Source organism: Labrus bergylta, chromosome 16 (assembly GCF_963930695.1).
Source record: "Labrus bergylta chromosome 16, fLabBer1.1, whole genome shotgun sequence".
NCBI classification, from domain to species: domain Eukaryota; kingdom Metazoa; phylum Chordata; class Actinopteri; order Labriformes; family Labridae; genus Labrus; species Labrus bergylta.
In genome coordinates, this window is record NC_089210.1 from 10,659,749 (window position 1) to 10,672,797 (window position 13,049).

Genomic DNA, 13,049 nt, shown 5'->3' on the forward strand with positions numbered 1-13,049 from the left:
TAGACATCCAAAGGGAGCTTGTTGTAAAGCCATGGCTCCTTTCTATCAAAAGGGCCGAGTAGAGGTGGTTTGCTGGGGAGAGGGACGTCCTGTATATCTCGCTGCTGCAGCCTGACCCCGCTAAGAGGCTGAAAAAGGATGTCAAGATGTGGCTGCCAAAATGTTGATGTATTTCATAAACATAATAAGTATGTGCAAGTGAGAGGGATGCTCCCTGAAAGTCTGGGAAATTGTAAATAATGTTGGCCTATTATGGAGCTGTGCATGAAGTCCAGTTTTGGTGCAAGAATGCTTATTTACGTCTAATAAATACAACATAACAGTGAGTGAGGTCAAATATGAACCAATCAAATATTGGCTTTTTAGTTTATGTTTTTAGACATGTTATCATTTAATTCTTGACAGAAGTGTTTCAACTTCTGATCAATACCTGATCAGCAAGGCATTATAGTTTTGGGTTAAAAGTCTATTTTGTGCCAGTAGACATGCTGTTCTGTCCACTTAGCCACTTATCAGATTATATATTGTCATTCTGAATAAGACTCATAAAAAAAAAAAACTTCTTAGGGGAAGATGACAACTGATGTCCATTTGGCTGGATTAACTGATTCAGAGCCTGTAGAGCTCTGAAAAGTTAAAAAGAAACCCCAAGTACAGACATACAGCTCATGAATATACCGCAAGCTGAAAGTTAAAAGTTGAACTTGAAAAGAAGGCAGTTATGGAAAACGAGTCAGACAGAAGCCCAGAACAACAGACATATTTTAACCAATAGTATTTAATGGTTTATGCAACTCTCTGGCAAGGCCCAATCTCCCCCCAATGGTACTGTAAGGTAGAACCAGTCCTTTGCATTTTATTGGCCTAAATAAATTCAAACATACCTAAATAAATATGTGTTTATGGTCGGGGGTCAATCAAACAATAACAGTTCTAATGAAAGGCAACTTGAAAAACACAACAGTTTCCCCCATAAAACTGGTCAAATTGAAAGGTTTTTTAAAAAAATGTAAAAGGGGTCGCTTCTCATCATCTTCCACTCAATATCAAGTAACACGACTCTAAAACCATTCGTTATAAAAACTGAGGTGGAACACTGCCACCAGCTGGAAGTTATAAGCTTTGGTCACAGAAGTTTGACGAGGAGAAAGGGGGGGGGGGGCTATAGGGGATAGTAGCTTCTGTCCCTCCTCCTCACAAACTCTCGGTCTGGAATTTAAGCGGGGCAGGGGATCCCAGAACAGCAGGTTGGGATGACATAGTGCCATAGATATTTAGGCTTCAATACTAATGGGCCAGACCAGTTTTTGCAGAAAAGTTTTGGGAGACGAGTACAAACAAAAAGTTTGCTCTTGGGGAGTTCTGACTACCTCAGACCAGAATGGCTCATGCATGGGTGTGTGAGTGCATATGGGTATGAAGCCTTCCGCAGTCCCATCTGGCCAAGCTGAAGCAGTTTCATACTTCTTTTTATTTTCTCTTTTTTAAGCAGAAAAGACTAACCCCAAACACCGAACCCTACTTTCACCAACAAAGTGCCGAACCACGCCTCTTGCTGTATTGAGTCGTCCAGGGCTTTGAACCCCCAGGACAAATGCCACCCTTTTGAGAAAGGAGGACAGGTAGGCTGGGGTGGGTGGACATGCGATGGGTGACGAGGGTCTCCCCTCTCAACCCTCTCCATGACCTCTCACCCACCCCTTGCCATCGCCCGGCCAGTTTCTCTTGGGCTCTTCATGGCAAGGTGGGATGCTGTTGGAAGGGGAGGACACAGTACGGTGTCACCACTACCCCGCTCTTTCAAACAGATCAGTCAGTCAAGATAAGGATCGGTGCTCAGTTTGAGGCACTGCTGTTTGAGGAGCTGGAGGTGGAGGCTACAGCCATGCCTGAGGTGCCCGACGAGGCCACCGACTTGCGGATGTGGGGCATAAGGAAGGGGTCACTGGCCAGCTGGTGCACATCAATGCGGTCCTCCTTACGGTAGACTAGACAGCGCCTTATAAAGGCCTGAAGAGACAGAATGAGAGTGAAGTGAGAACATTAAACCATTAAGCATAGACATCAGCTTTTAAAATGGTTCAGTGAAAAGATACATATTTTAACAATAAAAGTGAGAATGAAAACTATGTATGTGGACATAAGTTATTACGATATAAAGACTCAATGCATTGTGGGGGTTTAAATTGCAAAAATGTGATACAAATGTTAGGTTGAGAAAACAATAGCAGGCAGGTGATAAAGTCCAGTACCTTAGCTTCAGGTGTGACTACTGGTTTAGGGGGGAACTGCACATCTGTTGCCTTAAGTATGGTGTTCTCCTGCAGGATGTCCTGCTGGGACTGGTTGTGGCCAAAGGGCTGGATAGCAAACAGGATAAGAAGAAGTGTTGATGAGAAAAAACAAACATGAATTACGAGAGCTCAGTGTCCACCTTCATACACAAGTTTCTCCTGATGAAGCTTTATTACACTAACAGCTGTTAATATATATGGAGATGAGATCTTTATTAGTATACAGACTAACTACATTAAACAAATGTGGAATGTTAAATGCAATTACCTTTTGAAACCAAGGTAAATATTCTGAATTCATTTGACTTTGCATTTGTAAAACTAGAGCTCTATAAAAAAGGTGAACATTTGTGCAGCATGTATTCCTCGGTGTGTCTCTCCTACCTTGCGTCCATACAAACACTGGTAGAAAATGACGCCCACAGACCACACGTCCACCTTGTTGGAGATTTTTGGCGGTTCCTTTCCGACCACAAAGCACTCAGGGGGCAGATACCTAAAAGAGAAAATGGGAGATATGTTGTTATCAACCTGCTTTACGGTGCCTTTCATTCTCAACACCTGAAGTCCCCGATATGTGTTGAGCATCTTACTTGGTATGGTAGTAAAAATGTACTTCCATACCCATGTCCATATAGATGTACATATGTTAAATTACTAATTCTGAGCGCAAAGCAAAATATTACAATATCTAATTGAGAAATACATTTTAGTTTGAGCTACAAAAGGGACTTGAAGCCAGTGTTATTTCACTCTTGCATAATCCTCAATCTACATCATCTGATGAGGACATCAAGATAAGGACAGAAAAACACAACCCACTGAACAACACGATAACTGTTAGAGAAAAAATGTAATGTAAAAAATGTAAAATGTCTGCTGTTATGTAAACATTTTGAATCTCATACATTTTGTTTAGTATCTTGTTTTAATAAATCAAAGTTGTGTGAACATGTATGTCACATCTTTCATTGACGCTGCTGTTAAATCCCATGTGTGTAAGCCCCGACACTGCTCATCATGGTGTGCATCTTTAAGCAAAATAGAAACAACAGCGTGCAGTCAAACATAGTGACCATATGCACGACACTTGCCGAGTATAACTCTCAGTGCTGCTGCATTTTCCACAGTGACTAGAAGGGTTTTGCGCGTACAGATATAAGACTGTCATGTCAGAGATTAAATTTGAGTGTGGAAGTGTGCAGTGAGGTTCAAAGTATTCTACTAGGAAGCATCAAACCCCTATAACAGGCATTTGTCATCGAACATAATCCATGATTTTCTGCATTAGAAACTCTGCTGGTAAGATTTATTTTCTACCAGATCGGTTTTGCCTCTAACAATGTTTCACTTTCTAATGTACATCATTCTATGTTATTCCATGATGGTTGAACAAAGGTGTTCTCATGTCTGAGGTTATTTAGTTCCATTCACATTACAAACATCAGATTCTAGTTCACCTCTGTATAGCAAAAACTCTCCAAACAGCAGATAGGCCGTTGCTTCCTAGTTCACTGCGAGCTGGGAAAAGCAAACGCGTGGAGAACTATTTCAGCCCTGACTACATGTAAAAGTTTGACCTGAGTAATGCTCAGTGGTAAAATGAAACAGCACGATTTCAATAAATCACACTTGATGGCACCTCTGCGGCAGTGTGTCATCTTGCAGCGTAAACCTCACCAGTATGTCCCCGCTCCCTGTGATGTCAGCTCCATCCCGTCCACTGAGTTGTAGCTGTCATCATCCATGATCTTGGACAGTCCAAAATCTGTGATCTTGATCTCGCCGCAGGCTGTGCCATTCACCAGCAGGATGTTACCTGATCAGGAAGAGGAAATGATTGACCGGTACGAAGAAAAACATCAGATTCAAATTCACCTTTTTAGTCCAAAAGTAAATCAGTTCTGTGAAATCCTCATGAGTGCAGATGTAAAACACAACAATATGTTATAATGAGCATCGATAGAATAACTGGCAGTAGATGGATTAGACACCAAACCATCCACACTTCCTTTCACAATGCATGATGTTTTTCCCCCCTAACTTGACTAAACCTTGATTCAATCAGTCATGATGACCAAATAAGGACTGTATCTTGCCTAAAACACATATTGTGCATCTGCTCATTAAGCGGCTAATAACTCACTCGTGCTGGCAACACATCAACTAGTTAGAACAACCACTAATGTAGCTGCCACAAGAGGAATTTCACTTTTTAAAATTCCTTTAAAAAAAATTGCATGTATTTTACAGTTCTTTTAAAAAGGGATTTTATATCTTAAAGTGATTGTTATTTCTTAATCTTGCCTTGATAATTATTCTATGACCTGCCTGTTTTTACATTTGCTGTCCTTGTAAAGCACTTTGTAACTTGTTTTTGAAAAGTGCTCTATAAATAAAGATTATTATTAGTAGTATTCAAATGAACAGTTTGAAATATTTTCTTCATATGGATACATTTTATGCAAGAAAACTGGAAAATATATATATTTTTTTAACTAAACATGCAGGAAATCCTCAATCCAACATGCACTGCTCTCCTTCAAACGTTGTCCGGGGACTTCTCCAGAGTGAATGCTCGTGAAAATGAAGAGCGAGAATGTAAAAACATTTTGTGATGCCCACCAGGTTTAAGGTCGTAGTGGATGATAGGTGGTCTGATCTCGTTGAGGTACTTGAGGGCGTTAACAATCTGCATGATGATGGAGCGGCCCTCTTTCTCCGACATGAGTTTGTGCTGCTTTAGGTAGAAGTCCAGGTCATTGCCCTCACAGTACTCCAGGACTGTGCAGAACCTGTTCCAAGGAGAGACAGAAATATTCAACAAACTTGAAACAAAATGACCTTAATATATATTCTGCCTCTTGATTAAAGTCCTGCATACACATCAGAATGTAGAAGAAGGTTTGTTTGAAAGGAAAATTACTTACGAGTCAGTGTCAAGCGAAAAGTAGTCGTAGAGTTTAACTATTCGTGGGTGGTCCAGCTCTTTATGGATTCTATATTCTCTGCATGCATGTCTGCAAAAGGAGTCATTTCAATAATAACATCATTCCTTTTTACTTGTTACCACATTTATTACAGAGTGAATCAAAAGGTAACGGATGGTGAAAAGAACATTGATTTTAGCCATGGTGAATACACTGATGTATTTTCATAAAGCGTGCACACTCACTTGTGATAATTCTCCTTCTTCTCATCCCTCCAGTTCTTGTTTAACTGGTGGATTTTGACTGCAACATACCTTTGCTCTGTTAAGTCAAAGGCCTGGAAAGTAAATGTGTTGTATTGGTTAGGAAATGCCTTTGGGATTACTTTTTGTTTGAGCAGCCGGGGAGACTCTTGCCTCACATGAAATGGCTGCGTTCATTCATCATTTTTACAGTGACGACAGCAGATTCCTGGAACATCTCCCACATTCTGTAAACAATGTGATGACCCACCCCCCTCTCTAGCCTGTCTTTAAGCTCCGTCTGTGCATTGCTTCTACAAAGCCGAAGCGCAATGTGAATTCACAGACTGGTGCAAGAATATTACGCCATCCCGGAATCAACATGAATGTACAAAGTAGTATTGGCAGCTGAGCTTAGTTACAGTGTTTTTGTGGAAACACAGTCTGAAAAGGGCTTCTGATTGGAAAGCTGATTTTAAGCAACCGGGTGACACCGCTGTCTCTCTTCTCAGATTACAACAACAGACGCTAAAAGGTACCATGTGCATTTTTATGAGATGCCAAAGGGGTGAGGAAAAACTGTGACCGGCATGAGGATTTACCACAGATTGAATCAAAATCTGGAACAATCACTTTAAGCAGCAAAAACAAGTATTTATTGCTACAAATTCTTCACACATTAATGACATTTGACCTCATTTCTAAAGCAGTCTTTTCCCACTTAATTGAGTACTTTTCCAATAATTTAAGATGCTCTGGTATTTGTACAAGTCTTGGCTGTTTAAAAAAAAAAAAAAAAAAAAATCTTTCTCCCTTAAAAGGTAAAGTTAGTGTTTGTCTCACCTTGTAAACTTCACTGAAACCTCCTCTTCCAAGTAAATGGAGTAGCAGGTATCTGTCATTTAGCGTAGGGTGATCTTTGAATCTGCACAGGTAACGAAACAAGTTGTTAAAGTGAGTCGTGCATGAATCATTACTGACTAAGTTGAGAAGTAAAGAAAGAAATCATACTGAGAATTATCCTCGTTGTGGATCCTTTTCAGCTCGCGGATGTGCAGGTTTCGCACTCGCTCCAGCCTCTCCAGCTCCGCCTGGATCTCTGCCTCCTCCTGCAAACAAAAACAAAAGAATATTTAAACCTGCATGGATAAAAAAAAAAAACAACTAAAACATATCAAAGATACACAAAAACAATACCTTCTTAAGATGGCCTAGTCTTAGCTTATAGATTTCCTCTTGCTCGTGGTACTCTGCCTGTGATAACCTGTGAAGACACAGAACTTACTTCAGTGAAACTTGGAGTTTACAAGAGAAGGGAAAACCGAAGATAAATAACAAACAAAAGCCTCTTACGCTTCACTTTCTGTTCCGTTGGTCTTGCTTTTGCGTTTATTTTGTTCCAGGCTTGGGGGTGGAGTCTGGGCCATGGACGGCGGTTTGCGTTTCGCCAGCAGCTTCCTCTGTCTTTCGATGTCCTCTCGCTGGGAATTAATCCTTTCTTGTTGTCTGAAAACAGAAAACACATCTCAATGTAATATATCTATACATGAGTGCATGATCTAATGTTCTTAGAATTTTTTGACTCCCCGCTTAAGATGTAACCTTTAATGTACACTCTGGTTCATTCATGACACATTACCATGACATATAGAATAGAGAGTGAGGTTACTGACATGCTTCCTCTTCTTCCGCTTTAATAATTACTTTAAATTATTTGATCAAGCATGCAAGCAGAAGTGTAAAGTAACTGACTTGATAAGGTTTTGGAAGGCATATCCATCCGTCCACTGCTCAGTGAAAGAAGCTCCGTGCCTAACTGTAGTGAAGTGACCCAGTCGAAGTCTGTCCTGCATGCTTTTGTCCCGACATGCCATTTTCTCCTGTTTTGACTAAAGGAAGGACAGAAAAAGATACCGGCATCAAAACACTTGTAATTCTTCCATGTGTGAGAAGTACAACAGCAAACTCACACAGTAGACTAACAGCTGGAAATGAATCAGAGAGTGATGAAACAAACTTACTTTTTCAATCAGCAGCTTCTTGGACATGGTCACACACTTATTTAAGCGTTCCTTATACCGTTCCAGCATCCTCTGCTGTTCATCAATCTGTCTCCTCAGATCACAGTTAGCCTGGAGCAGATCATACAATAAAAGCAGGACAAGGGTGAGGTCAAATGTACGACCAGAATAGAATTGTGTCTACATATACAGACAGAGAGAATGTGTTTGGTCTAATATGCCACAAATTTAAAAAAAATAGACAACGTGATGCTCTCAATGCAGTAGAAAATGGCAAGCAGAGTAGCAGGGATCAAATGTAATAAGATTAGTACCCTCAGCAAATCGTCTATTCGGCCTTCCTTCTTCTCCAGGTCAGAGTTCTTGTTGTTCTCCATTGCTGTTAGTTTCTCTATGGTAAGGTCAGACTACAAGGTAGAGTGAGCACAAAAGAACAGTGTTAATGTTGGTTCATTCTGCATCAGGGATAAAAGTCTTCTTGAAACAATTCTTGAAATGCTTTGGTTCCTATATGCAAATTAAACAACAGCATCCTTTTGAATTCCAGTAAGAGTCAAAACGGCCAGCGAGCCCTTATAGCATGTTAGCTACCTGCGTGGCTTTGTGGAGCACGTGAAGAGAAGCAGGCTTCAGTGAACACGTCGAATGCTCTGTGTTGACCGAGCTTACGGATGACGGACTTCCCTGCTGCACCTAGGAGGCAGAAACATTCATCCAATGAAAGCCTTATACATACAGCCTATGTCTTAAATGTGAGAACGTCATCACAGGAAAGAACTTGTGGAAGAAGTTGCATCTGTCCGCCTGAGACCAAAACATTGTATCATGAAAGTGACGACCAAAAACTAAAGACACTGAAACAAGTATACAAGAAACTAGGTTGAATTTCCATCATTTTATCACTGCTTTCAATGGTCTTATGCTTTTTGAATTTTGGACAAAAATGGTGGATTAATAGACCATTTATTTCTAAACATCAGAATCAGAATCCTTATTGGCCTTGTATGCTCACACACACACACACAAGGAATTTGACTTCAGTGAAACGACAATTTTCAAACCTGTAAAAGGACTTGATTTATCGTGTTAATAACAAGCATGGAAGAGAGAGTGGCAGGAAAGAGTGTAGGGAATTAAAAAAAAGCACAAGAGCGAGCATAGAGCAAACCATGCTCACCGTGACAGGAGGGTTGGAGAGCGAGTGTTGTGGGGAAGAGCGGACCACTGGTGGGATTCCCCTGGCAGGGCTGGTACCAGGACCACTACCGCCCGCAAACTGACAAGACAAATAAAGAGAGAAGAAGAAGAAGAAAGCCGTTTAACACCAAGGCTGAGATGGCTGAACAGGAGGTTAGAAAGTAAGAAGGAAAAGTGTTTTTGGTTTTTTTAACGGCTTTGCAGGACACACATCAGTTCAAAGAATAAGAACAACTATCTGCCACTCACCTCAAAATAATCACTAATTTTATGTCCCCTTGCTCCTGCTTTGCCTAGAGGAGAGAGGAAGGGAGTTAAGAGAGGCTGACGTGTGAGATATGTGAGGACGATCACAGCAGTTGGGTCAGTCCTACCTTGGCTGTTGTCAAAATGGTCTGCTTTTCGTTTTCTCACTCTCTGGTCATTTGCCTTTTTCTCGGGAGTCTGTTGCAAAAAAAAATGTTTTTAAAAATGGGATGAATCAACCACACATATAACCAGGCAACACAGAGAGATGGCGAGCATGAAAAAAAAAACATGTTCATTAGTGACAAAGACAAACCTCTAGCTCTTTGTCACTGAGTGAGCCGACACTGCATAGACTCTGATTGGATGACTCATTTTGGTTCTGACCCGAGCCCTGTAAAAAAAAAAAAATGAGGAAAAATAAATCAAAAACAAAGCACAAGGAGCCATTAAACACGTAGACGCATGGAAGAACAGAGCCAAGAGATACGAATGCTAAAAGCTGCAACTTTGAAATGAGTCCATGTGTACTTGTTGTGTATGCATGCACCTGTGAGAGGGAGCAGAAACAGGAGTTAGAAAACAAACGAGTGGGAAACTAAAAAGCAAGGACGCAGAGGTTCCTCTTAATACTGTCATCATTTACATCCCCCTGGATCTACACCTATATCAGTCCTAACACCGGTTCCCTAGGTGATGCCTGTCAGTCAAATGAATCACATCAGAATTCAGCAGGCACTGTCCAATCAGGGAGAGATACTTAGTCATTCAGAGCACACCAGAGCTCCCTCGCTGAACCCTCCTAAAATGGCTGAACATTTGGCATGCTGCTGGGGATGTATTCCTCCCTCTCTCTCTGTCACCTTTAGATAATGTCATCCATTTTTCTCCTGTTCACCGTGGTCTTAGCCATTTTTTTTTCCCTCTCAGGAGGAAGCCTGTATAAAAAGCGCAGGCGCTTTGCTTGATCCCAGAATGGTTGATTGTTTTCTCACACACGTCCTGGCCTCCTTAAGATAACTTGGGTCGTTTGATCCGACTTGTTCAAAAGGAAACGCACTTTTCAGTATTGTAGCAATGTACTCTGTTCCACAAGCAAAAGGTGGAGTAGCTCTTTGCTCGGAAGGATTATAACTTTTCTTTCTATTATATCATGTAAGTGACACCACAGAGAGAGCATCAGTGCCACAGGGCTGTTCAAGGTCAAGAAAGAACTCAAAGCTTCTGTGTCATTTCAGTGAAGGGCTTTTAGACCACCAACCATTGTTTTTTTCCATAGGTATTGTTCAGACACATCTCTATCTTTCCCCCCCCCAACATACATTTAATCTCTTGTCATACAGGGTTGCTTTGGAATAATGCCTTAGCGAGGGACGCCATTTTCTCTGCGGCAGCAGCCATGCCATGCTCTGGGCTCAGCTCTGCCTATGGCTGGCACGGGGCCCACTCCTGGCGCTGACTCTCGCTCCCCTAACTGTTCCAAGATCACCTTCCACAAAAGACAGCTCCATCCATGTTTCAAGCAAGAGGCTGGAGGGCTTAATGCTGCTCACACCTGGTCAAGAACTATTTCTGCATTCCTCCTCTGCCTTCAGTCTTCCTCCCCACTGCCACCCTTGTACCGTCTGTGGCCTTTTTGCCACACATTGCCACTTGCATATACAGGCACTTCAGCAACAGCCAGGGAGAGATGCCATATCACTCCAGCCAAAAAACACAGACACAGCTCAACCTTCTCCAGAGACAGACAAAGAAAAGGAGTGGGGCCAAGCCTCCCCAGGCCATACAGCAGAAGGATCGTGAAGCAGAATGAAACAAAGAAAGGAGGAGAGTCACAAACATTTTGTGATCAGGAAAACCTGGGATTATAGAAACTTTCACAGGAGATGCTCCACCTTAGCGAGATCAGTTGTGACACAAACCTTAGCTACGCCGACCCCAGTGAATCGAGCTTCCAACAGCTCTTGCCGTCGGGGGTCCAGGCTATGCAGTTCTTCCATCATGGCTGCAGACACAAGAGCACAGATTAAGAAAGACGTTGCAGGGTCTGGTATATTTAAGTGGGAGTGACAGATCACTATTTCAAAAAGGCATTGGTGGTGATGAGTCATTGCTGTTTTTAGCCATATGGATGTGGAAAATTCCTGTTCTGAGTCATCAATACGCCTGACAATAATGCTTTCCACTATCATGCATGTTTGGCTTGAGCACCAAGGGGAAAATACTCAACGCACGAGTGTGCAAACCTGGCCAAACACTTAATGTCAATACGGTATATTGTTGATGCATTGAAGACGATGGCCAGATGTGTGGAGTCATTGTCAAAACATTATAGCATCATGTGATAAACTCCCTGGCATTATAGGCCCTGAGCTGCATGGCGCTGGAGTTATGAAAGGTCACTAATGGAGGAACTGCCAAGTATTCTCACACCAAGGAAAAAGGGGCCACAGAAGACAATAAGTGGCCCAGCTTACCAACCTGTTCAAAAGGTTAAGGTTTAAGTTACACGCCCTGTAATGACTGCTACGTCTGTCTAATATCCACACAGGTGACATGCATGAAATGAAAAGGGTTACCTGCATCATCCATGACCATTAAAAAGACAAATAGGAGTCTTTATTCTTAAGTTACTGGACTCTTGGTATGATTGCCTTGTTCAGACAATAATGTAAAAGTCTGGATAACGACATGAAACATCCTCAGTGAATGGTCAGCTTATACTGGATAAATACTGGAGCCAAACAATCATATCAATGTTGGCATCACAACCTAAGAGCTAAGAGCGGTTAGCTTGTAACATTAAGATTTTGTGAAGAAACGCACCGACAAAAAGGGAAATTGTTGTCAGTATCGTCCAATTGAGATATGCCTCATTTAGGAGTTAGGAAAAAAAAGCAAAAAACATCACAGCTGGCATCTGTTGCGAAACATTATTTAACAAAATGCCACCCATGATAGCTGCGTTAGGTAGCCTACATGCTAACGCTAACTCGTCTGTCAAAAAGAAGCATCTTCTCGGTTCTTCTGTTGTCAGGTGTTCCTGCCACGACGTCCCAGAAATGACTGCGACAAGACCTCTTCCCCCCGATACATCTTATTATAGACAGGATACTCACTGCAATTTAACGTTTTCTCGGTCCTCCAGCGGGCCTGTTATTATCCCATAAAGCGTCCCCCCGTTGTTCCAGCAGACCCTCCCAGGGTAGGCCGCATCCACCGCCGCGTCCCTCGCGTACTGCCTGCTACCGATCAAGACACGGGACCGCGCGGCGTAGCTCACAAGGTAGACGACGGAGGATTCACCTGGGAGGCCTCGACAACTACGGGTATCCCAAACCCGCCTTGCTGTGCTGCCTAGGCGGGGATCCCCATCACATCTTTCTCTCCAAGGATTTAAACTGTGCACCATGCAAAGGTAAAATGTTATCTCATTCCACACACCACAGCGAGCCTCGACAATCTCGCGTTTCTCAACCAGTTGTGTTTAAAAGTCTTTCGGCTGGCGTGAGTTACCCCTCTATCTTTTTTTTTTTCTCCCCCGGCGGTGAGATGAATTTTCGGGTCCTGGCTTTTCAAGCTCGGATCAACACGAAGTTCAGCTCCGCTTCTCCTTCCTCGCCGCAGGGGAGAAACCAATCTGTTTCGGAAGTTGTGATGTTACAGGCTGTTTCACCTGAATCCGGATCGATTCGGTTCGAATCTCATTTTTTTTTTTTTTTAAGCAATGTAAACAATAATCAGTAAAATCTCATATTTTCTCGTGAGATTGTTCCAAGTATTTTCACCTTCGTTCAGTCCACGCCTGCCCCAATGGCAGATCCCTCGTACACAATACAATTTATCTAAGCCCACCCACAAAACCACCAAAATGTTCACTTGTCAGAAAGTTGCTATTTCTTATGTTCATTATGTTCATACCAACACTATATATTGTAAAAAAAAAAAAGTCATTGATGTTTTATTTATTAAGTAGGCATTAAAGAATGAATGGGTGTCTAATACTAAATAAACTACAGTGGAAAGTAATGAAGGGACAAATATCATTAAGAAAGTGATTCAATTCTTAGACAAAACACTTTTGATCAGTGTTGAATTACAGTAGAAAATAAAAGATTT

General features: G+C 41.9%; 1 protein-coding gene across 1 annotated transcript; it reads right to left on the minus strand.

The window, feature by feature from the left end:
* Positions 1 to 760: 760 nt before the first annotated feature.
* Positions 761 to 12,740, minus strand: tlk2 (tousled-like kinase 2). The gene is made up of 21 exons (XM_020632592.3): positions 12,050 to 12,740; positions 10,853 to 10,935; positions 9,247 to 9,324; positions 9,059 to 9,128; positions 8,934 to 8,977; positions 8,665 to 8,763; positions 8,079 to 8,180; positions 7,802 to 7,894; positions 7,488 to 7,598; positions 7,219 to 7,355; positions 6,820 to 6,972; positions 6,664 to 6,730; positions 6,478 to 6,575; positions 6,310 to 6,391; positions 5,470 to 5,561; positions 5,225 to 5,314; positions 4,920 to 5,089; positions 3,975 to 4,113; positions 2,679 to 2,790; positions 2,253 to 2,360; positions 761 to 2,010 (listed from the first exon to the last, which is right to left on the minus strand). Exons 2-21 carry the CDS (start codon positions 10,931 to 10,933, stop codon positions 1,837 to 1,839), a joined length of 2,100 nt encoding a protein of 699 aa, XP_020488248.2. The 5' UTR covers positions 10,934 to 10,935; positions 12,050 to 12,740; the 3' UTR covers positions 761 to 1,836.
* Positions 12,741 to 13,049: the final 309 nt, after the last annotated feature.

Bases quoted from the DNA above. Each gene is read 5' to 3' on its own strand.
- tlk2 (XM_020632592.3), bottom strand. From the start codon at position 10,933: ATGATGGAAGAACTGCATAGCCTGGACCCCCGACGGCAAGAGCTGTTG. The intron at 8,978-9,058 runs GTAGGACTGACC...TCTCTCCTCTAG, and splicing joins CCATTTTGACAACAGCCAAG to GCAAAGCAGGAGCAAGGGGA. The intron at 4,114-4,919 runs GTGGGCATCACA...CTTCCTGATCAG, and splicing joins CCACTACGACCTTAAACCTG to GTAACATCCTGCTGGTGAAT.